Source organism: Pongo abelii, chromosome 16, assembly GCF_028885655.2.
Source record: "Pongo abelii isolate AG06213 chromosome 16, NHGRI_mPonAbe1-v2.0_pri, whole genome shotgun sequence".
Lineage (NCBI taxonomy): Eukaryota > Metazoa > Chordata > Mammalia > Primates > Hominidae > Pongo > Pongo abelii.
In genome coordinates this window covers 16,075,638-16,100,401 of record NC_072001.2, presented here as the reverse complement: position 1 = coordinate 16,100,401, position 24,764 = coordinate 16,075,638, and the positions used below count along the sequence as shown (strand labels likewise).

The window sequence follows — 24,764 nt, the reverse complement described above, 5'->3', positions numbered from 1 at the left end:
GTTTTCATTTGGGGCTCTTATGAATAGAAATGGCAATGAGCATTTTTATATGTCCTTTTGTGGACATACACACTCATTTCTCTTGTGTACATGCTTAGGATGGAATTTCTGAAGGTAGGCATAGATATAGGTTTAGTAGAAGCTGCCAAACAGGTTTCCAATGTGCTTATACAACTTTATGCTACTGCCAGCTTGACAGTTCTTGTAGCTCTACATCTTCACCAATACTCGGTATAACACAGCATTTAACTTTAACTACAGATAAACCGATGGAAATATCCAAAGAAGTGTGCATGTTCCTGAAGAACATCCAATAAAGGGCCTATTTTATTCATCTGTTTCTGGCACTGAAAACCACTGGATGGCCAGATCAGGAAGGAGGCCTGGTACAACTCCCAAGGAGGCACGTGTCCCTCGGGTGGGCTTCATGTCCCAGAAACTCCAGAGAAGGGGTGGAGAGGTACCTTCTAGGCAAGCTGGTCTCCTCTGGCTTTTCTTGTCCCCTAGGGCTCCCTGCAAAGAGACAGAGCACAGCCTGGCCAGTGAGCAGTATCTCCTACTGCGCTTGCTGTGAGCCAGCCACTCTGCCCTCTTTCAGGAATTACAAAATACATAGGTCCCCGGCATCCTTATTTATGTATTTATTCATTTATGAGGCATGATTTTCCTCAGCTCTGTTGGATGGGTCTCTGTGAAGGGAGCTTGGTGGGGGTGAGTGGCCCCTCTCTGGAGGAGGCAGGCCCCTGGTCAGGATCTTTGGGGCTCCAGGTCTCATGAGTGGGGGCCAGGCTCCCTAGAGAAACCCTTCTTGGCTAGGGCTGGGGAGCCCACCAGAGTGACCCAATCAGTTCTCAGGGCCTGTGATGGGGCCAAGTGGTTTTGAGAAGCCGCTGTTCAGCTCCATCCTAAAGAGCACTCATGTAAGTTGGGGAGGACGGCTGGGGTGCACAGCTCTGAGCTGAGTCAGACCCACCTCAGGACTGAGCCCAGCAGAAGGAGGCCCAGAGTCACAGACCATAAAACAAGCAGATGCCTCCCCTGTGCTGGTGGAGATGAGTCTTGGGCATCAACTCTAATAATTTCTAATGCACCCAGAAATACTGATTCACACAGCAACTAGTGAATAATAGCCTTTTAGAACTAAAAAAGCCTTGTATGATTTATTATAAAATAACATATGCATTTTACACAAACTAGAGGCACCATGATGGGCAAGCAGCAGCCTGTTCAGGGGCCACAGCAAGGAGACTGGATTTCCTTAAGTGCAATAGGACTTACTGGCTAGGGTTTAAGGTTTTAGCCACAGAAAAGATGAATGTATTTCAGAGCAATACGGGTGGATTCAAAATAAGGTTTAGAACTAGATCAATTTTTTTTTTTTTAGAGAGTCTGACTCTTATTGCCCAGGCTGGAGTGCAGTGGTACTATCTCAGCTCACTGCAACCTCTGCCACCCAGGTTCAAGCGATACTCCTGCCTCAGCCTCCTGAATAGCTGGGATTACAGGCACCTGCCACCAAGCCTGGCTAATTTTTGTATTTTTAGTAGAGACGGGTTTTCACCATCTTGGCCAGGCAGTTCTTGAACTCCTAACCTCGTGATCCACCCGCCTTGGCATCCCAAAGTATTAAATTTTTTTTTTTTTTTTTGAGACGGAGTCTTGGTGTGTTGCCCAGGCTGGAGTGCAGTGGCCTGATGTCGGCTCACTGCAAGCTCTGCCTCCCAGATTCACCCCATTCTCCTACCTCAGCCTCCCGAGGAGGTGGGACTACAGGCGCCCGCCACGATGCCTGGCTAACTTTTTATATTTTTTTAGTAGAGATGTGGTTTCACCGTGTTAGCCAGGATGGTCTCGATCGCCTGACTTCGTGATCCATCCGCCTTGGCCTCCCAAAGTGGTGGGATTACACGGGTGAGCCACCACGCCCGGCCAAGTATTAAATTTTTTATTTGAAAAATCTCCCCTCTCCAAAGATCTCCCAGCATTTCTGCAGAGGTCTCTACCTAGGTAAGGAGAAGAAACAATTCTTGGCCGGGTACAGTGGCTCACGCCTGTAATACCAGCACTTTGGAAAGCCAAGGTTGGTGGATTCCTTGATCCCAGAAGTTCAAGACCAGCCTGGCCCACATGGTGAAACCCCATCTTTACCAAAAACACAAAAATTAGGCGGGTGTGATGGAGTGCACCTGTAGTCCCAGCTACTCGGGAGGCTGAGGTAGAAGGACGACTTGGGCCTGGGAGGTCAAGGCTGCAGTGAACCAAGGTGGTGCCACTGCACTCCAGCCTGGGGAACAGAGTGAGACCCTGTTTAAAAATAAATAATTATTTGTGAGGGTGAAATTTAAATACCTTTGTGCATAGCTATCAGTTATTCTTTGTTTTAATATTTAGTTTATTGTGAAATATAACATATATAGAAATGTACATAAAACAACACACAGGGCCAGGCCCGGTGGGTCAGGCCTATAATCCCAGCACTTTGGGAGGCTGAGGCAGGCAGATTACTTGAGGTCAGGAGTTTGAGAACAGCCTGGCCAACACGGTGAAACCCTATCTCTACTAAAAATACAAAAATTAGTCAGATATGGTGGTGCATGCCTGTAATCCCAGATACTTGGGAGGCTGAGGCAGGAGAATCGCTTGAACCTGGGAGGCAGAAGTTACCGTGAACCAAGATTGCGCTACTGCACTCCAGCCTGAGTGACGGAGTCAGACTCTGTCTAAAAAAGAAAAAAAAAATAGGCCGGGTGTGGTGGCTCACGCCTCTAATCCCAGCACTTTGGGAGGCCGAGGCGGGCAGATCACTTGAGGTCAGGAGTTTGGGAGCAGCCTGACCAACATGGAGAAACCCCGTCCCTACTAAAAGTACAAAATTAGCCAGGCGTGGTGTTGCATGACTGAAATCCCAGCTACTTGGGAGGCTGAGGCAGGAGAATCGCTTGAATCTGGGAGGTGGAGGTTGTTGTGAGCTGAGATCATGCCATTGTGCTCCAGCCTGGGCAACAAGAGCGAAACTCCGTCTCAAACAAAAAACAAAACAAAAACAAAAAAACACAGTGTAACATGTTATTATAAAGTCACTACTCAGGGACCAACTTGCCTGCTCCTGTGCCTCTAGAGGGAAGCTCCCTCCTCCCACTGTTCTTTAGAGTTTTATATCTTAAGTACAGGAGTGAACAAACTAGGCCTATGCACCACATCTGGCACCCAGCCTTTATTTATTTTTTGAGATGGCATCTCACTCTTGTCACTCTGGCTGCAGTGTGGTAGCACAGTCTCGGCTCACTGCAACCTCCGCCTCCCAGATTCAAGCAATTCTCCTGCCTCAGCCTCCTGAGTAGCTATGATTACAGGTGCATGCCACCACATCCAGCTAATTTTTATATTTTTGGTAGAGACGGGGTTTCACCATGTTGGCCAGTCTGGTCTCGAACTCCTGACATAAGGTGATCCGCCTGCGTTGGCCTCTCAAAGTGCTGGGATTACAGACATGAGCCATGGTGCCTGACCCGGCCTTTTTTAAAATGAAGGTTTCGGCTGGCATGGTGGCTCACGTGAGGTCAGGAGTTCGAGACCAGCCTGGCCAACATGGTGAAACCCCATCTGTACCAAAATACAAAAATTAGCTGGGCGTGATGGCAGGCACATGTAATGCCAGCTACTCAGGAGCCTGAGGCACGAGAATCACTTGAACCCGGGAGGCAGAGGTTGCAGTGAGCCAAGATCACACGATTGCACTCCAGCCTGGGCAACAAGAGCAAAACTCCATCTCAAAAAAAAAAAAAAAAAAAAAAAGGATGTCCTTTTTTGTCTCTCAACCCCGTGTTTTATTTTTTTTATTTTCAGACAGGGTCTTGCTCTGTTGCCCAGGGTGGAGTGCAGGGGCCCGGTCTTAGCTCACTGCGGCCTCAACTTCTCTGGCTCACATGATCCTCCCACCTCAGCCTCCCAAATAGCTGGGACCACAGATGGGTACCACCATGCCCGCCTAATTTTTTTGTAGAGATGGGATTATGCCATGTTGCTCAGGCTGATCTCTACCTTCTGGGCTCAAGTATCTCTCTGCCTCCACCTTCCAAAGTGCTGGGATTATAGGCGTGAGCTACCATGCCCAGCCCTGCTTTAATTTAAAGTGTATTACATTTGATATTAGTACAGCCCCTTCAGCTCTTTTTTGGTTACTATTTTAATTGTATCTTTGTATCCTTTTACTTTCAATCTGTTTCTGTATTTAAAATGTTTATCTTGTAGATAGCACATTGGTGGATCATATTTTGTTCTTTAATCCTTTCAGCCAGTCTGCTTTTCTTTCTTTCTTTCTTTTTTTGAGACAGAGTTTTGCTTTTGTCACCCAGGCAAAAAGTGTTATGGTGCGATCTCAGCTCACTGCAACCTCTGCCTCCTGGGTTCAAGGGATTCTCCAGCCTCAGCCTCCTGAGTAGCTGGGATTACAGGTGCGTGCCTTCAGGTCTGGCTAATTTTTGTATTTTTAGTAGACACACGGGTTTCTTCATGTTGGTCAGGCTGGTCTTGAACTCCTGACCTCAGGTGATCCACCGCCTTGGACTCCCAAAGTGCTGGGATTACAGGCGTAAACCACCACGCCTGGCCAAAGTGGTGGATTTTTTTTCTCAGAAAATCTATTCCATTCTTTTTCCAGAAACCAAATTTGTACAAGTTAACTAAAATAAATATTTATACTCTAACTTTTTTGTTCTGAGGTTTTACTGAGTTTTTAGAATTTTATCTTTACATGTTTAGAAAAATTAGAAAATATAGATAAAACATAACCAAGAAAATAATAACATTTTTCCTTCTGTTCAAAGTTCATTACTATTAGCCAAGTTCAGTGACTCACACCCGTAATCCCAGCATTTTGGGAGACTGAGGCGGGCGGATCACTCGAGCCCAGGAGTTTGAGACCAGCCTGGGCAACATGGCAAAACCCTGTCTACAAAAAATACAAAAATTAGCCAGGCGTGGTTGCATATGCCTGCAGTCCCAGCTACTGGCAAGGCTGAGGTGGAGAACCACCTGAACACGGTAAGTCAAGGCTGCAGTGGCGCAGCCTCTGTCCCCCAGGCTGGAGTGCAGTGGTGCAATCTTGGCTCACTGCAACCTCTGCCTCCTGGGTTCAAGCGATTCTCCTGCCTCAGCCTCCCAAGTAGCTGGGATTACAGGCGCGCGCCACCACACCTCGCTAATCTTTGTATTTTCAGTAGAGGAGGGGTCTCACCATGTTGGCCAGGCTGGTTTTGAACTCCTGACCTCAAATGATCCACCTGCTCCGGCCTCCCAAAGTGCTGGGATTACAGGCGTGAGCCACCACTCCCGGCCAGTAGTTTTCTTTCTTAGAGGCAGGATCTTACTCTGTCGCCTGGGCTGGAGTGCAGTGGCACGATCTCAGTTCACTGTAGCATTGATCTCCCAGGCTCAGGCGATTCTCCTGTCTCAGCCTCCCGAGCAGCTGGGATCACAGGTGTGTGCCACCACACCTGGGTAATTGTTAAATTTTTTTATTTTTATTTTTTAGAGATGGAGTCTTGCTATGTTGCCTAGTCTGGCAACATGGGATCCTCCAACTCCTGGCTTCGAGGGATCCTCCCGCTTCGGCCTCCCAAAGCGCTGAGAATTACATACGTGAGCCACTATGCCTGGCCTATATTGTTTTATATTTCTTCAATTTTATTTTGTGGTCGCTGGAGATCTGTTTCCTTCTTTGATTCCCTGCACCGTGCTTCTACAGCTGCTCCATGTAATCTGCTCAAGACTTCTGCTGCATTCAGTTCAACACAGAGGAAGGAAGCTCTCAGGCCCGAGTCAGCCAACCAGACAAAGATCCGTTCTCATACCCAGGGGAGCTGGTCTCGCCACTCGACCCGCGCCCTGGATAGCTCCAGTTTGTGTGAGCGCGACCACCCGCAGCCGCGTGATTAAGAGCGCTCCGGGCCAAGCAGTCTCCGTGGGAGTGAGGGCGTGCGTGCGTGCGGCGGAAATCCCGCCTTCCGGCTCCCGCTGTTGGCCTTGGCCACGGCCAGGGTGCTCCAAGTAGGAAGATAAGCGGGATTGCTGGAAGCGGGAGAGTCGGGAGGAGCAGCGAAGGGCTCCTCTTCCCCATTGGCTGCGCCCGCGGAGCAGCCTCGTTGCGATTGGCCGTACGCGGAGGGCGGCTGTCCCGCGTCGGCCCGCCCCTCGGGCCGCGACAGACGCCGGGATCGCAGGCGCCGGCTGAGCAAGCGGCTCCTGGGAGGCTGCGTCCGGACGCCCGCGGGGCGAGGCGGCCTGGCCCTGCGCTTCAGGTCCTGGCCTGGGGCACCTGGGCGGCCGGTGGCGGGGGCGGTGCGGGCGTGGGGCTGGCGGGCGGCGGAGCACGGGAGGCGGGCGTGGGCGCGGCGGCCGCACCGCGGCCTGCGCCGACCGCCCGCGGCGCAGCCTCGGGCCTCTGTCCATCTCTTAAGTGGTGGTGGCTGTGGGTTTTTCTGCAGGCGATCCTTTTGAGTGATTTGTTTCACGCACGTGCCCTGCTGTGGGGTAAAGCGGCAGATTCGTGCTGCTGTCATTTGTCGTTAAAACGATGGGCTCCCTGTCGTGTGTGTGTACCTTTTGGATTTGAGGGCAGGGGAATGACATTGTGACTTGGCTTCCTGTGACCGTCCATTCTCAAGGTGTCGTCAGCGTGGTGCAGAAACTCGGCACACCCTGCCTACCTTGGAAGGAGGCTTTCCCTTCCCCACCTCCCTCTCCCTCCATCTCTTCCCTCTTTCCCTGTCCCCCCTTCACTCACCTCCCCAGCTCTTCTCTCCCCCCTTTCTGTTCTGTCTCTCTCTTTTTCCTTTTCTGCATTAAACCGTTCGGGAGTGTCTTTGTAAACTATTAAAAAGCGTTAGGTCTTCAACATGTACGTTTACTTGCAGGCCTGAGACCTGGGAGGAAGCTGGAGAAAAGATGCCCTCTGAATCTTTCTGTTTGGCTGCCCAGGCTCGCCTTGACTCCAAATGGTTGAAAACAGACATACAGGTGAGGTTTGACATGTCTTTTTCTTGGTGTGTTTCTGCTTCCATGTTTAAATTTCTTGTGTAAGGCTTTTTTTTTTTAGGGTATGTAAAGGGAGATCAGTTGTATCTTGCTGAATTAGAGGAGCAGGTTTGTTTCCTGTAACTTAAAATGTAACAGTTTTTATGGCTGTTTTTGTAGATCGTGCACGGCTGCCTTTTAATTAGTTTCTTGCAAGTGCACGAAACTTGAGATCTATGAATAGGCAAAATTTTTTTCCTATTATTACTGGTTAAGAAATCTGCCACACTCCTAACCATATCATGGTGACTGCTGTTTGTTACTGATAGTTTTTGAGCTGTTTAGTTAGCTGTGGAGGGGAAAATTGGAGAAGTAAGTTGCAGTAATTATGGCCGCTAGGAACTCAGTCATTTTATGAGGTCTTGTGTTTGTGTTTCTGGAGAGAGAAGAGTTAGTTCAGTTGAGCTGTTTGTTTTGTATTTGTAACTCCTTATTGAGAGGAGTGCTCAGATTTTCACATCAAGAATATGAGGAAAGCGTGTTGGCCTTAGATCCTAATTTTTTTATTTAACGTGGTAATTGCAAGCTTGTCAGGACATTATTAAATAAATACTAACTAATATTTCGATAGACAATTCTTTACACCCAATCTACTTTTATTTGGAAATGGCTTGGAAAAACTACTTTTGGAACTCCTTATCAGCAGCAAAAAGAAGTGTTTGAAATATCTTGTGTGTGTCTGTGTATTTTCCTACTCCCTAAGGTTAACCATTTTAAGTATTAAGTAATCTGCCTTGACTGTTCATCGAAAGTCGTGTAGGCTGTTAAGCAGTAGTTGATCATGGATACTTAAACTGAAATGTTATTGCCCCTTCCTAATTTTTCTTTTTCTTTTTAAACAGGTATTGAGTGTTGGTAGATATGAGAGTCCAGTGTTTAGAACTGTGTTGTGTGGCCGGGCGCAGTGGCTCACACCTGTAATCCCGGCAGTTTGGGAGGCCGAGGTGGGTGGGTCCCCTGAGGTCAGGAGTTGGAGACCAGCCTGACCAACATGGTGAGACCCCATCTCTACTAAAAATACAAAATTAGCCAGGGGTGGTGGTGTATGCCTGTAATCCCAGCTACTCGGGAGGCTGAGGCAGGAGAATCGCTTGAACCCAGGAGGCGGAGGTTGCAGTGAGTCAAGATCACGCCATTGCACTCCAGCCTGGGCAATGAGAGCAAAACTGTTTCCAAAAAAAAAGCTGTCGTGGATGATGGGATTGTTATTTATAGTGTAATGTTACATAAGACAGAGCACAGAGAATTGGGTCAAGAATTGGTGTAGTTACTCTTTGGGTTTGTTTCTCTTTAAACATTTCCTTTGATTTAGCTATAATGGTCTGTTTTTGTCATTTTAAGTGGATGGGAGAGGTGAGAGATGAGTACTTTCATATTTCTGAAATCCTGAGATTCTGGCAAAGTTGTTTTAATAATTGTTTTTATATTAGTGTTTATGTATTTAGAGAAACTTTTTGGAGTAAAGGACTTTACCTAATCAAGTTTTTTTCTTAATAATTGTAATTTAATAACTGCTAAACATGAGTTCTAGTGTCTTGATCTAAAACCAGTTTAATGCTGAATTGAGTTCCTGTGATGGGTTAGGCAGATAAACATACAGTGAAGCACCATTTATGTCTTAGAGGGCCTGTTGTTTTGATTTATTAAGTTTAATACACAGTACTTGGCCCTTGTTACACATTTACAATATGATTAGAAAGTCTTTTTTTTTTTTTTTTTGAGACACAGTCTCGCTCTGTCGCCCAGGCTGGAGTGCAGTGGCATGGTCTCGGCTCACTGCAAGCTCCGCCTCCCGGGTTCACACCATTCTCCTGCCTCAGCCTCCGGAGTAGCTGGGACTACAGGCGCCTGCCACCATGCCTGGCTAATTTTTTGTGTTTTTAGTAGAGATGGGGTTTCACCGTGTTATCCAGGACGGTCTCGATCTCCTGACCTTGTGATCTGCCTGCCTCGGCCTCCCAAAGTACTGGGGACAGGTGTTAGCCACTGGGTCTGGCCTCTGCTTACCTTATCAAATAAAACAGTTTACAGTAACCTTACAATCAAAACACAGCATCATAGATGGAGACGCAAAGCCCGACGTTGTTATTACTGTTTTTTTATCAGCCGGTACAAGTATTCTAGTGATGGTACTGTGCTGCTTAGCTACCCTGAACACACTACTTTCTCACTGTGTTAAGGGTATGTCATATTTTTACTGTTAAGTACTTATGTGTCAATAAGTGTAAGGAAATGTTTGCCTATCAGTAGCATATAAATTCAGAGGCAGGAATGATGGTAATGCCAAACAACCACAGATATTCCACGTGGGTGGCTGAGATAATGAGAGTTTTGCTTTCTTACGGTTCACTGTACACAAACTTTGTGTAATGTAGAAAATAAATGTTTTGTAAAATTACCTTCAGGCTATGTGTATAAAAGATGTATATAATACGTAAATGAGTTTGCTGTTTCAACTTGGGTCCCATCCCCAAGATAACTTATTATGTGTATGCAAATATTCCAAAATATGAAAAATTCTGAATCACTTCTGATCCCAAGCATTTCAGATAAGCCATACTTAACCTGTAACTCAAGATGTATTTTACCCGTTTACCTGATCTAGATGCTATATTTTTATTAGGTATATATTAGCTTTATATGTACAGGTGTCAGTGACTATAAGACCTGGCTTTAAATTTAACCTTTTCCTTAATATTGGATGGGCCACATATATTCTGTTGTATGTGTATATAAGGTAACACAAGTCCTTTTGTCTCCCCCAGTTCCTTTTGCATATGAGAAAACATAAGCCATTTTGTGCCTCTTGCATCTTAAGCCATAGTCTATTTTACTGTGTGGTTTCCTATCTGGTTACTTTTGGGAGTACCAGATGGTCTCATAAAAACAGTGGGTTTTCCTGAAACTTTTTGATTAATATTGAACTTGTTTATCATCTTTTATAATATTGAACTTGTTTATCATCTTTTAGCTGTGTGGTCAGAGAAGAAACGCCTTAGGAAGCCAAGCAAGTGGCTTTTGGAATATACAGAAGAATATGATCCAATATTTACTCCTAAGAAAAAACAAAAGAAGGTACAGGAGCAGGTGCACAAGGTGTGTTGCAAAATTTCGGCAAACTTTCACTGGTCCTTAGGAAACTGCAATTTTATCTTCAGTGTCATACTTTAGCTTCATGAAACAGTAATTTCCTTAACTGGGATCTTGTTTTTTATTCTCAGCTTCTAGCACAGTACTTAGGATTTAGTGGTTATTCAGGAAATATATAAATGAGTCTACATATTATATTTCTTTATGTATATATTTTTCCCTCTTTGCTTTCAAAGAATATTTAATGACTTAGGAATATTGTTATGATTTAATCTTAAGTAAAAATATGGGCTATAAAGTGAAATATATATAATCTGACCCTAATTTCAAAAATAAATACATCTTATTTGTCTTATTTTTTAATTCAGTTGTTTTAAAATGAAGTATTTAGAGACATTTTGACATTCTACGCCTACATAGGTTAATATGTAGTTAAAAAATGGAACATTTTCCTTTATAATCAATTTAACAGACTTACATCTTATATAAGATCTGTTTATCTGACATCAACTGTCTTTCAGATTTCACCAATTATCCCCTAACCTTTACCTTTGGATTATTCATACCAGGTCTCAGTCTAGGACTACTCATTGTAACTGGTTGTTATGGTTCTCAAATCCCTTTGAATTCAGAGCAATCTCTTTTTCCTGATCAAGATCATGTCTTTAAGAGAGTGACATGTAAAGTTATCTACTTCTCTATATTTGTGTAATTGCTTCCCCATAGGTGTCACTTAGATTGTTTTCTCTATCTGCTGTTCTCTGTGAAGTGGAAGATAGAACCTGTCAGTTTGATAGATTGAAGTTGAACATTTTTAGCTAGACTATACCAGAGATGATAATGTGTAACATATTGCATATGGAGGGTTACAAAAAGGAATATTTTATTCCCATCAGCCATTCCCTGACAGTTTGTTTTTTCTTTTTTTAAAATGGAGACAGGGTCTTGCCCAAGCTGGAGTGCAGAGATACATGAACACGGTTCACTGCAGCCTTGACCTCCTGGGTTTAAGCAATCCTTCCATCTCAGCCTCCTGAGTAGTTGGGACCACAGGTGCACACTACCACACCTGGCTAATTTTTAACAACAAGTTTTTTGTAGTGGCAATGTCCCACTGTGTTGCCCTGGCTGGTCTGGAATTCCTGGGCTCCAGTGATCTTTCTGCCTCAGCCTCCCAGAGTGTTGGGGTTATAGGTGTGAGCCACCACGCCCAGCTTCCCTGATGGTTTCTTGAAAATGCCAGTTGAAGATCTTTACCTATATTAATAATTTTATTAGAGGTTACAAAATGCAGACTTTCAGGTTTTATTATTTTCTCTATTTTTATTAAGTGATAGTCTCTTTCATTAACTGGACTCTATTATTGTCCTGAAATACTTGAAAGGCAGAATAAGTGCTTCTTTCTTTCCCATTAATTACCAATTGTAACATTAAGGAGTTCATTAGTAGTTGTTTTAATTGGAGACATTAGAGCAGTCTTTTCCCCTGCCTTTGAATTACTGTTGTGGACTTATCAATATTATAGCTTCAGTGTATGTCAGTCAACTTCATTGTTTTCTTTATTTAATTTTGGTTAAAATATATATATTTATATGTTATATATATGTTATATGTATATGTTATATATATGTTATATGTATATGTTATATATATGTTATATGTATATGTTATATATATGTTATATGTATATGTTATATATATTTGTATGTTATATATGTTATATATATAGATATGTATATATTTATATGTTATATATAGTTATATATATTTGTATATATATGTTATGTATATGCTATATATATATATAAATATATATATATAACATTTTATTATTTTATCCCTTTTTTTTTTTTTTGGAGAGAGAGTCTCGCTCTGTTGCCCAGGCTGCAGTGCAGTGGCATGATCTCGGCTCACTGCAAGCTCCATCTCCCGGGTTCACACTGTTCTCCTGCCTCAGCCTCCCAAGTAGCTGGGACTACAGGTGCCCACCACCATGCCTGGCTAATTTTTTGCATTTTTAGTAGAGATGGGGTCTCACTGTGTTAGCCAGGATAGTCTCCATCTCCTGACCTCGTGATCCGCCCGCCTTGGCCTCCCATAGTGCTCGGATTATAGGCGTGAGCCACAGCGCTGGGCCTGTTTTATCCATTTGTAAGTGTACAGTTCAGTGGCATGAAGCACAGTTACATTGTTGTGCAACCATCTCCACCATCCATCTCAATAATTTTTTTCATCTCTCCAAACTAAAAGTCAATACCCATTAACCAATAACTCCCTTTTCTGCTCAGGCCCTGGCAATTGCCATTCAGTTTTCTATCTTAAGAATTTTCTTATTCTGGATACCTCATATACTTGAAATCATATGATATTTGTTCTTTGTGTCTAAGTAATTTCCCTTAGCATACATAATGTCTTCAAGGTTCATCCACTTTTTGTAGCCTTTGTCAGAATTTCATTCCTTTTAAAGGGCGTTATTCTTTTTGACACTTAAATTGCAACAATTTTGGCCTGTGGACTCTTATTTTTATTTTTTGTTCTTAGGTAAGTTCCCGCTGTGAAGAGGAAAGCCTTCTAGCCCGAGGTCGATCTAGTGCTCAGAACAAGCAGGTGGACGAGAATTCTTTGATTTCAACCAAGGAAGAGCCTCCGGTTCTTGAAAGGGAGGTTCCGTTGGCCAAGCATGGTGGCTCAAGCTGGTAATCCCAGCACTTTGGGAGGCTGAGGCAGGTGGATCACGAGGTGAGGAGATTGAGACCATCCTGGCTAACATGGTGAAACCCCGTCTCTACTAAAAATACAAAAAATTAGCCGGGCGTGTTGGCAGGTGCCTGTAGTCCCAACTACCCGGGAGGCTGAGGCAGGAGAATGGCATGAACCTAGGAGACAGAGCTTGCAGTGAGCCGAGATCCTGCGACTGCACTCCAGCCTGGGTGACAGAGCGAGACTCCATCTCAAAAAAAAAAAGGAAGTTCCATTTTTGGAAGGCCCCTTGGCTCAGTCAGAACTTGGAGGTGGACATGCTGAGTTGCCGCAGCTGACCTTGTCTGTACCTGTGGCTCCGGAAGTCTCTCCACGGCCTGCCCTTGAGTCTGAGGAATTGCTGGTTAAAATGCCAGGTAAGGTGGGGTTGGGGTCTCAGTATTTGAGCAGGTATGATTAGAGGAAGCAGGAGATTTTAGTATGTTTTGATGTAAAGCCAACATAGTATCTATATACGATAAACTACTCCCTTTTGTCCTGGGAAATACTTACAATGATGGCTAATTAGATATAGTTACTAACTATGAATTGTGGCACGCTATCAAGAAGACATATTTTTGATAACTATGCTCCTTGCTCCAGTGTTGCTCTTCATGATTGTTGATCAGCCACTGTGTAAATTACAACCAGGATAACAGGGCTTCAAGAGGGGCACCGCACATTAGTGGAATAAGCACTGTGCTTCAAGTGCTGGCTCCACCAGTCCTTGTGTTACTTGGGAAGTTGTTTAGTCTCTGAACTTGTTTCCTCATCTATAAAATAGAGATCATAATGTATTAACGTATGATGTTATATACCTGACCACATAGTAATTACCAGTTCATTAGAAGTTAATTACCAGTTACTTCTCACTTGATCATTCTTTATAAATCACCTGGGGAGAGTTGGATCTAAACACATTGTCTCTAATTCACCTTGTAACTATTGAATATTCTAGGCAGTCAAGGAATGGAAAGAATCCTCTTTTCTGTACCCCTTTAAATTTTGGATGTAACTTTTTTACATTATCAACAGGAGCTTTTGATGTTGTTCCTTAAAGAAATGATTCCAATTGTGCTTAAACTAGTTGGGTATAATAAAAAAGATTTTTGAAAGAATAGTAAAGATAGTTGTTGTTTCAGTACCTATTATGTGCCAAACTCGATTTATTAAGTCAGCTCTTTTATATAATTCTTGAGTGATCCTATGAATTATCTTTTACCTATTGAATTTTATTTACTTAGGGGCAGAGCAGAAAGTGTAAGTTTGGTCCATTTATGACCATTATTCAAGCTCTGTTTCACTCCTTTTCTCCTTATTTTGTCCTCCCAAAAATCAGTTGTTATAAAGATAGTTCTGTCCCTTTGATTTCTCCCTTAGTTATTTTGTGATTTAAAGTCAACACACACATCCCTCACATTAGTTTGTGCTTGCATTGAGAACTATTTACTTGTTTTGTTTACTAATATTTTATAATCAAATTACCATCCTGCCTCTTCCCATAAGATGATGGAGAAAACATCAAAAAACATTGACATTCATTTTGTGTGGTATACAGATTTTTAAAAAATTAACTTGTGCTCAGTTTCTAAATCATTTAATGTAAAGATACATGCATTTCAGGACTTTATGAAAGTAAATGTCAAAGAAAACCAACTAAGAAACTTCTTGAATCCAAAGATTTAGACCCTGGATTTATGCCCAAGAAGGGGGACCTTGGCCTTTCTAAAAAGGTATGTTATTTTTGTAAGTTCTAAAAGAAATAAACTCAGGAAATGAGGAATTTTAAAAATGACATTTTGAGTAGCAGTTATTGATGTACATACATATAGAAATTAGTGTGTGTGTCAGCAGGCATACATGATCTGAGATTTCCTACAGGAAAGGCTGTTTTGCAGTTGTGTGACCATGTATGTGTATAAACTGGTTTCAGGTGTCCTTTCCAAGTGAAAAAAATGTTTCAATGCTTTTAAGATTAAGTTTGTGTTTGTTATAATTTCTTTTCTGGGTTCAAATCCCCTTACCTGTTTTCTGCTAAACTACTCTCTCAAACATCACTAGTCTATTCTATCCTATTGCCATGTTGTCGTAGCCCTTTTGTTTTTTTTTTTTTTTTGAGACAGGGTCTGATTCTGTCACCCAGGCTGGGGTGCAGTGGCATAATTTTGGCTCACTGTAATCTCTGCCTCCCAGGCTCCCCAGAGAATTTTTTGTATTTTTTTGGTAGAGACGGGGTATCAATTTTTTTATGTGATTCATACTTTTTGTGTTTTATTCAAGAAATCTAGTGTGATGGCTCAAGCCTGTCATCCCAGGACTCAGGGAACCTGAGGCGGTAGGATTGCTTAAGCTCAGGAGTTTGAGACAAGCCTGGGCAATAAAGGAGACCTTGTCTCTACACAACAAAAAAGAATGCCAAAAAACTCCAGGAAACGGGTGTGGTGTTGTGTGTCTGGTCCCAGCTACTCAGAAGGCTGAAGTGGTAGGATGTCTTGAGCCCTGGAGGTCAAGGCTGCAGTGAGCTATGAGTGCGCTATTGCACTCCACCCTGGGTGACAGAGCAAGACCCTGTCTCAGTCAATCAATCAGTCAATGAAATCTCTGTGTACCCCATGGACACAAAGATGTTCTTCCTGTGTTTTCTTTTAGGAGCTTTTTGGTTCTGATTTCACATATAGATGTTTGTTCCATTTTGAATTTTTGAGACGGAGTTTTGTTCTCCCCCATGTTGATGTCCAGTTGTTTTACCACCATTTACCAAAAAATTCCTGATATTGGCTGGGCGCGGTGGTTCACACCTGTAAATCCCAACACTTTGGGAGGCCGAGTCAGGCAGATCACTTGAGGTCAGGAGTTGGAGACCAGCCTGGCCAACATGGTGAACCCCATCTCTACTAATAATACAAAAAATATATATATAGCTAGGTGTCATGGTGTCTGCCTGTAATCTCAGCTACTTGGGAGGCTGAGACAGGAGAATTGCTGGAACCTGGGAGGCAGAGGTTGTAGTGAGCCGAGGTCATGCCGCTGCACTCCAGCCTAGGCGACAGAGCGAGACGCTCTCTCTCAAAAAAAAAAAAAAAATCCCTGATATTTATCCTCACCATCTCTCAGACTCCTAATCTCTTTTAAGTATTAATTATGCTTAATAACTCTTTGTCACTGTTGAATTTTTACTTTTGGGGAGAGGGAATTGCCATTAAATTTGGGATCAGAGCAAGAGAAAATCAGAATTATTGGTTATGGCTAGCACCAGACTCTGGAGAAAAGTGCCTTCTTGTCTGTTTGGGAGTCTGTCCTGCCATCTGACCTGGCCTACTTCATTGTTGAAGTCCTGGTTACTCTGAGGTATATTTTGTCATAAGGCTAAACCCATGATTCAGTTCCATTTTAGTTTACCAGGCACACCACCACCCTGTCTGCAGGTGGATTAATCAGTAACAGAATGAGAGATGATCTGTTCTGGTAGTGCTTTAAGGGTACTCTGGCTGAATGTATATCCACACTAGACTATATATACACAGTAAGTCACTGGCATCTTAGTCACATCCTCTAAGAAGTTCTTTGGTCTTTTTCATTCTAAACAGAACAGTTTGATTTTTATTCATATGGTATGATTCTTGTGTGTGTGCATGGGTGTGGGTGTGTGTGGGTGTGTGTGTGTGTGCTCTTAATTTTTATTTTAATTTATAAAATTGATCAGAATAGAAATGAGAATATTTCCTGCATTATTCTCTGACTGTAGTTTGGGGAGCATTGTAATTATTTTGTTCCACAGTTTTTGGGTAACTGTTAAACAGTGAACTAATTTGTTATCTAAATAAAATGATTGGTATTTTAAAAAAAATACGGAAATGTATTTTGTGGATTTGTCTAGGAGTCTCGTTTTGTTGAATTGGATACCTAACATTTGCCCATTCATTTTACTTCACGTGGTTAGACTTCTGATATATACTGAACATGAGGAGAATTGCAGTCTTATGATTTATTAATATGATAAAATGAGCATTGAGAAATTCACAGCTGTATTTTATTTTGTTTTAGTCCCAAACATTAGGAACTCTACAGCAAGAATGGCCTTTATTTTTTATTTATTGATTTATTTGAAATGGAGTTTTGCTCTTGTTGCCCAGGCTGGATGCAATGGCATGATCTTGGCTCACCACAACCTCCGCCTCCCAGGTTCAAGCAATTCTCCTACCCCAGCCTCCCGAGTAGCTGGGATTACAGGGATGTGCCACCATGCCCGGCTAATTTTTTGTATTTTTAGAAAAGATGGGGTTTCTCCATGGTAGTCAGGCTGGTCTCGAACTCCCGACCTCAGGTGATCCACCCTCCCAACATGCTGGGATTACAGTCGTGAGCCACCATGCCCGGACAGAAGGGCCTTTATTGTATTGACTTTTTGTGACCACTAAATGTTGTTTTACAGTTATGATGAGGAATATTATCATTCTTGTAGGAAAAGACATTTGCTTGGGTTGAACTAATTCATACAAGTACAAGTATTAGTAGTGGGTGAATCAAATGTTTGGCCCTTGATTAGACTCCTGATGTTGAGTATTTGTTTTGAGTTTTAATGTTGCTTTAATTTGGATTAATCTGAAGTCATTTTAAGTTGGAATGCCATTCAGTATTTCAGAACTGTTTAATGTACAGTTCACCAAGTATACAGGTCTGTGTCAAATCTAATAGCTGTGAATACAATTGTAGGAAGATGGATTATTTTTCTTTTTTTTTTTTTTTTTTTTTTTTTTGAGACTTGCTCTGTCTCCCAGGCTGGAGCACAGTGGCACAATCTTGGCTCAACGCAACCTCCGCTTCCTGGGTTCAAACAATTCTGCCTCAGCCTCCCGAGTAGCTGGGATTACAGGCGTGTGCCACTGCACTTAGCTAATTTTTGTATTTTTAGTAGAAACGGGGTTTCACCATGTTGGCCATGGTTGGCCAAGCTGGATTCAAACTCCTGACCTCAGATGATCTGCCCCCTCTTGGCCTCCCAAAGTGCTGAGATTACAGGCATGAACCACCATGCCTGGCCAGGAAGTTGGATTTTAAGTACAGGGTGGAGTGCAATAACATTGAACCTGTGGGTCTCTGGGTACATATCCCTTCTCTTTCTCTACTTCAGTCACAGAAAGCATTGTGTATCTGGTCTATATAGTCTATATGTTGGAAATCTCTGGCCAGTCTTTATTGTGGTGTTCACAGGTCTGTTGGAGTTTTTTGTTGTTGTTGTTGTTTTTTGTTTTTTTGAGATGGAGTCTCTCTCGTTGCCCAGGCTGGAGTGCAATGGTGTGATCTCGGCTCACTGCAACCTCCTCCCTCCGGGTTCAAGCAATTCTCCTGCCTCAGTCTTCCAAGTAGCTGGGATTACAGGCATGTGCCATCATGCCCAGTTAACTTTGTATTTTTAGTAGTGACGGGGTTTCTCCATGTTGGTCAGGCTGGTCTTGAACTCCCAACCTCAGGTGATCCACCCGCCTCAGCCTCCCAAAGTGCTAGGATGACAGATGTGAGCCACTGTGCCTGGTCTGTTGGAGCATTTTTAAATCTGCTTCCTTTTCCCCCTGAAGTTTCTGTTCAACCCCTTACTGTGGTCATGTTGATTTTTTTAATTGCTAAAAGAAGTCAAAAGTGTATATCCATGGCGGCTGATGATTCAGACTTTGGCATATAAGGTAACGGGTTTATTTTTTTCATTCCTCTGTAAATGGTGTTGTTTTCACTTATTTGTAGTGCTTATGAAGCTGGTCACCTGGAGAATGGACTAACTGAATCTTGTGCCACATCTTATTAAAAGATTTTGGTGGAGGTGAGTATTTTTGAGATTTAAAAAATGTAATACAGTAGTAAGTTTGAAGCACTTTGTCCGTTAACCACAAAAATTGTTTCATGTGTAAGCCAGACCAGTGAGGTACAAGTTTTCAAACTGGTTTGCACGAAATCTGCTTCCTGAAATAGATAAAACATTCATAAATTGAACATCTACTCTACTAGGACTTTTAGTAGGAATGCTACCTGTAATCTCTCTAAAGCATTACAGAGAGTTCGGTTATTATCTATAGTATTCCTGTTTTTTAGAAGAAATGTGAAGATGAACAAGGTAGCAAGATCAGGGAACTAAATCCACATCTGACCAATTTCATGGTCATATTCCTGTCTTCTTATCCACCCCAGGTTTTCTCCATGCCACTTCTGTCTTCCACTCTTCATTTGTCTGCCAAAGCCATTTATTGATTAGTGTCATTTTTGAAATATTATTCCAAATTTGAGCACACTGCAGCAGACATGGTGTGCTAGCAGAGTATCATGGGAAGATGATATTTCATATGACCTATGATTATTAAATTTTCTAACAAGTAAATCTAGCAATATGTTAGCTTATTTAGCCGTGTGGCAATTGTAATCCCATAGGTTGGTCAATTTGCTTGTAAGATTTAAAAATAGGCAGCTTTCAAAATAATATCAGGTCAGTCGATCATGGTGGGCCACAACTGCAATGCCAGCGCTTTGGGAGGCTGAGATAAGAGGATCACTTGAGGCCAGGTGTTCTATCCAGAACAGGCTTGGCACTTAGTGAGACCCTGTCTCTATCTACAATTTAAAAAACATTAGCTAGGGATGGTGGTGTATGTCTGTAGTCACAGCTGCTTGTTAAGCTGATGTGGGAGGATCCCTTGAGCCAGAGAGGTTGAGGCTACAGTGAGCTGTTGCTCACACCAGGCACTGTAGCCTGGGCAACAGTAAGAAGCAATGTCTCTTAAGATAATAGTAGTAATAATAATAACATCAGCTCTTTTCCTGTATTTTTATATTTCGTTTTTAAAATAAAACCTACAACATGAACTTTATCCATTATAAATTTTGTGGAAGTGTTCCAGCTTATGAGAATTTCGAACCTTTCTGTTGTGCTCATATTAAGTTGTCTTATAGTGTTAGGCTGTGAGCAGTTTTGATGGCAGAGCTTCTCCAACTCAATCAGGCAGTCAAAAAAAGAGCTCACTGAGGCAGTCTTCAAAACTCCAGCTTTCATATTGTTAACTAGCAGAAATATCCTAGAATGTTTAATGAAATATCTCTTAGATTCCTCTTTGTGTTTCTATAACACAGTTGAAATGTGTTTAATGGAAAGTGCGGGAGGGACTAGAAGAATTTCTTTTTTTCTTTTGGTTTGAGACAGAGTCTGGCTCTGTCAACCAGGCTGCAGTACAGTGGCGTGATCTTGGCTCACTGCAGCCTCCGCCTCCCGGGTTCAAGCGATTCTCCTGCCTCAGCATCCTGAGTAGCTGGGACTACTGGTGTACTCCACCACACCCGCCTAATTTGTTTCGTATTTTTAGTAGAGACAGGGTTTCACCATGTTGGCCAGGATGGTCTCGATCTCCTGACCTCGTGATCTGTCTGCCTCAGCCTCCCAAAGTGATGGGATTACAGGCGTGAGCCACTGTGCCTGGCCTGGTGTTTTAAAGAACTAACTTTTAACTTTGGTTCTTGGAAAAGACTAGTAATACTAGTTTTTTTTTTTTTTTTTTTTTTTTTTTTTTTAAGGAAAAGGGTTTAGTCATAGGACTTTGATGACAATTCCTTTTTTTTTTGAGACAGAGTCTCACTCTGTTGCCCAGGTTAGAGTACAGTGGCACTATCTCAGCGCACTGCAACCTCCACCTCCCAGGTTCAAGCCATTCTTGTGCCTCAGCCTCCTAAGTGGTTGGAATTACAGGCATATACCACCACACCCAGATAATTTTTTATATTTTTAGTAGAGACAGGGTTTCACCATGTTGCCCAGGCTGGTCTTGAACTCCTGAGCTCGGGCAGTCCACCCGCCTTGGCCTCCCAGAGTGCTGGGATTACAGCAGTGAGCCACTGAGCCCAGCAGATGACAATTCTTTATGAAGAAGAAATTGAGTAACCTGTTTAAGACACTCAAGAAAAGAAAATGTGAGTAAAGCATTTTTTGTTCTAGCAAAACCAACTTTTCAGATGAAAAACATGTAAACTTCTCAATGAGCTGTAACTTTGGAAGTATTGTTCTCATGAGCCCTTCCTTAGGAATGGAGTGGAGAAAGATCTTTGGACAACTGGATGACTGTAGATCAACCTGCAACTGATGATGGGCGTGAAACAGTTATTTGTTAAACCTAGACTGCATGAGTGTTAAGGGAGAGAGCATGGCATAGCTATGTGCTTAGACATTGTAGATTATGGTTGTAACTGTTATGCAGTGTTTCTTCTGTTAATATCATCCATCACAATTTTCACTTTTGTATTTTCATTTCTAGAGATTCCATTTGAGTCCTTTTTATATCTTCTGTTTCACTCTTTATAACATTCATGCTTTCCTTCTATTAGCACAGGGAGCATTTCTGTAAGAGGTTTTAATGTCCTTCTCTGTGAATTCCTTAATCTCTGATCACTTCTAGATCCATCTCTGTTGATTGATTCTGTCATTTCTATTGATTGATTGCCCTAGTTATGGGAGCATGGTTGTATGCCTGCTAATTTTTGATTGAATGCTAGACGTTAATTTTATGTTCTGTGCAGGATTTTGTTTTATTTTTTTAAAGAGCCTTAGTTTTGTTCTGCCATACATGTAAGTTACATGGGGTCAGTTTGATGTTTTCAAAGCTTGATTCTGAGGTTTGTTAGGGCTGATCCACACAGCCTTTACCCTTGGGCTCATTTATCCATATTACGAAGGCAATACTCTTCTCAGGACTCCACCTGATGCTTGGTGTATGAGAAGATCTTTCTGTCCTTCTTTGTGGAAACACAGGCTTTTCCCAGACTGTGCATCATGGTGATGCTGCTTATTACTTTCTAGTGCTTCTTTCCCCAGTATTCTGTAGTTTTCTTAACCTATGCTCAGAGCAGTACTCAGACAGATACTCAAGGGGCCCCTCGACTCATCTCTGGAGCTTGCTGTATTCTTGTCATTTGGCCTACGTATAGCTGATCTGTCTCCTGAGCTCAGCAAGTTCTTTGGGCTCTATTTGGGTTCCCCTTTCCTGTGCTGCAGCCTGGAAGCTGCTTCTGGGCAGTGTTTTGCTTCTCTGAGGGATCCCAGCTCTGGGCTTTCTGTTGTCCAGTTTTTGGTAACAGCTTTTTGGTATATTCTGTCCCGTTTTCTAGTTGATTATAGCAAGGAAGTAATTTCTACAAAATTAATCCTTTATAGGTGGAGGAAGCACAGGCCTTCCCAATCTGTTTTTAATCAAATCCATTGAGTTTTAAATTTTATTATTGTATTTTTCTATTCCAGAATTTCCATTTTTAAAAAATATCAACTTTATTGAGGTATAATTATATTAAACACATCCCTTTAAAATGTTTAGTTTGAAATGTTTGACAGTTTCTTTAACTGCCACTTTAGGTACTTTTTTCTAGTTGAAACTTCTGTGTTGGAATTGTTAATATGATCTTTTTTTTTTTTTTTTTTTGAGAAGGAGTCTTGCTCTGTTGCTCAGGCTGAAGTGCAGTGGCACAATCTCGGCTCACTGCAACCTCCACCTCCTGGGTTCAAGTAATTCTCCTGCCTCAGCCTCCTGAGTAGCTGGGACTGCAGGTGCCTGTCACCACACCTGGCTATTTTTTGTATTTTTAGTAGAGATGGGGTTTCACCAGATTGGCCAGGCTGGTCTTGAACTCCTGACCTCATGATTCGCCTGCCTTGGCCTCCCAAAGTGCTGGGATTGCAAGCGTGAACCATGCCTGGCTGTTAATAGGATCTTTTAATTGCTTGACCCTATTAAAGGTAGTTATTTTAAAAGTGTATTTATAAACCTCGTCCAACCCCATAGATTCCTTAGCTGCCTCTCTGTGTCCCTCTTGGTTGACTCATGCCTGTGAGCTGCCCTTCGGCTCCAGTCTCCGCTGTGATGTCACACAAGAGAGTTGGAGTATGGCTTCCTGACTGCCTACCAAGGAGTCAGTGACACAGCCTGGAAGGTGTGGCGAGTGTGGGTGTGAATTCCCTGTGGTATGAACATTCACCACTTTACAAGGAGACATGAGGGAACTGAGTGTTTTTATTCCTCCCTTTTTCTTTCCTCCTTGGACTATTTTATGGTGTAGTTTCTTCTTGCAAACCTTCTGGAAAAGCTACATATGCCTAGTGAATGTGCTGGCTGAACAGTTGGTTGTATTTGCAGCTCATTGAGATGAGGGGGCACTAACATAGGGGTCAGCACATTTTTTCTGTAAAGCACCAGCTAGTAAATGTTTATGTGGACCATACGTGCTCTTTTATAACAACTCACCTTGGCCATTGTCCTGTGAGAAGCCGCCAAATGTGTGTGTGGCTATATTCCAGGAAAACTTTGTGGATACCAGAATTTGAATGTCATATAATTTTCATGTGTTGACATATGATTTTTTTTTTTTTCCTGAGAGGGAGTCTTGCTCTGTTGCCCAGGCTGGAGTGCAGTGGCGCGATCTTGGCTCACTGCAACCTCCACCTCCTGGGTTTAAGCAATTCTCCTGCCTCAGACTCCGGAGTAACTGGGATTACAGGCATGTATCCATGTCCGGCTAATTTTTTTTTTGTATTTTTAGTAGAGACGGGGTTTCACCATGTTGGCTGGGCTGGTCTTGAACTCCTGACCTCATGATCCAGCCATCTCGGCCTCCCAAAGTCTGAGATTACAAGTGTGAGCCACTGTGCTTGGCTGACATATGATTCTTTTAAGTATGTTTCAACCATTGAAAAATATAAAATCACTCTTTTTTAATATATATTTTTCTTTTTTTAGGAAATTAAAGGAAATAAGAATGGCTCCTACATAGAGTAGGCTAAAATCACGCTTAGCTGACTGTGAAGTCATATACCACATACCATTGCTTCATTGATCTTGTCTTGCTTTCCCACTTCCCTCACCCCATTGCCCCGAGCTGGCATCTGCTGAGCAGAGTGTCAACACTTCAGTTCATTCCTCAGGCTCTTCTTTCGTGACAGAAGTCTTTATATTTCTGTTTTCAGGATCCACTTTTGGTCTGTTCTATTGACTTCTATTTTTTTTTCATTTTTCAATGATGCGGTCTTGTATCTTTGTCATTATTATTTTTGCCTGACTTCCAGATATTGTATATGCAATATTGTAGCAATAAATCGAGGAGCAATATCTTCCTCTAGAGAGGATGTTCTAGGCAATCCTAGGTCACTGCAGTCCTGCTGGAAATTGAGAGAATGCGGAACTGGGCTGGTTTTCTGTGAAGGCTGGTCTACTTCTAACTCACCTATATTTCTGGTGTGTGGCCCTTTGAGGTTCCAGCTCAGAGCATGGGGTCTTCCAGGCCTCTTTCTCTTGTATGAGGGCCCTGGGAGTCTCTCAGAAGCTCCGTTTTGCTTCTCAGTCTCATCCCTGCTTGCTTAGGTTCTCTGGGCCTCTTTCTTCCTCTCGTGGGTCTTAGGCTGTAGGAAGACGTCACTCCCTTGCTGCTTCTCAGATGTCTTCAAATCGACGTACTTAATGTTCCTGTCTGACCTTTCTAATTGTTCCAGGAATCTGTTCTTAACATTTTTTCATATGTTGTCCTGTGTTCAGTAGGTGTTTAGTATTTTTCTGTAGATTTCAGAAAAAAAGCCATATACCTCTACTCATCTGCAAATATTTGAAGATATTACTTTTCTGTCAAATTGTAAGGACATGAAAAAGAAACATTTTCTAACCTATACATTAATCAGATATTCATTTGTTATATTATTCAGTTTTGGATTTTACTGCCTGACTCTATTGTTCTGAAGGCACTTTAATAAATGCCTTAACGGGCCGGGTGCGGTGGCTTACGCCTGTAATCCCAGCACTTTGGGAGGCCAAGGCGGGCAGATCACGAGATCAAGAGATCAAGACCATCCTGGC

General features: G+C 42.6%; 1 protein-coding gene across 1 annotated transcript; it reads left to right on the top strand.

Moving 5' to 3' along the window:
- Positions 1-863: 863 nt before the first annotated feature.
- Positions 864-18,717, top strand: LOC112129075 (uncharacterized). The gene is made up of 6 exons (XM_063716333.1): positions 864-920; positions 5,770-5,929; positions 6,077-6,299; positions 6,915-7,017; positions 10,046-10,170; positions 18,643-18,717. The coding sequence occupies exons 1-6, from the start codon at positions 864-866 to the stop codon at positions 18,701-18,703; spliced, it is 729 nt and encodes a 242-aa protein (XP_063572403.1). The 3' UTR covers positions 18,704-18,717.
- The last annotated feature ends 6,047 nt before the right edge of the window (positions 18,718-24,764 follow it).

What these genes read in the sequence shown, in the direction of transcription:
- LOC112129075 (XM_063716333.1), top strand. Translation starts at nt 864, where the DNA reads ATGGGGCCAAGTGGTTTTGAGAAGCCGCTGTTCAGCTCCATCCTAAAG. An exon ending in CCATCCTAAAGAGCACTCAT is followed by an intron (nt 921 to 5,769) that starts GTAAGTTGGGGA and finishes AATCTGCTCAAG; the next exon opens with ACTTCTGCTGCATTCAGTTC. An exon ending in TACAGGAGCAGGTGCACAAG is followed by an intron (nt 10,171 to 18,642) that starts GTGTGTTGCAAA and finishes ACTTATTTGTAG; the next exon opens with TGCTTATGAAGCTGGTCACC.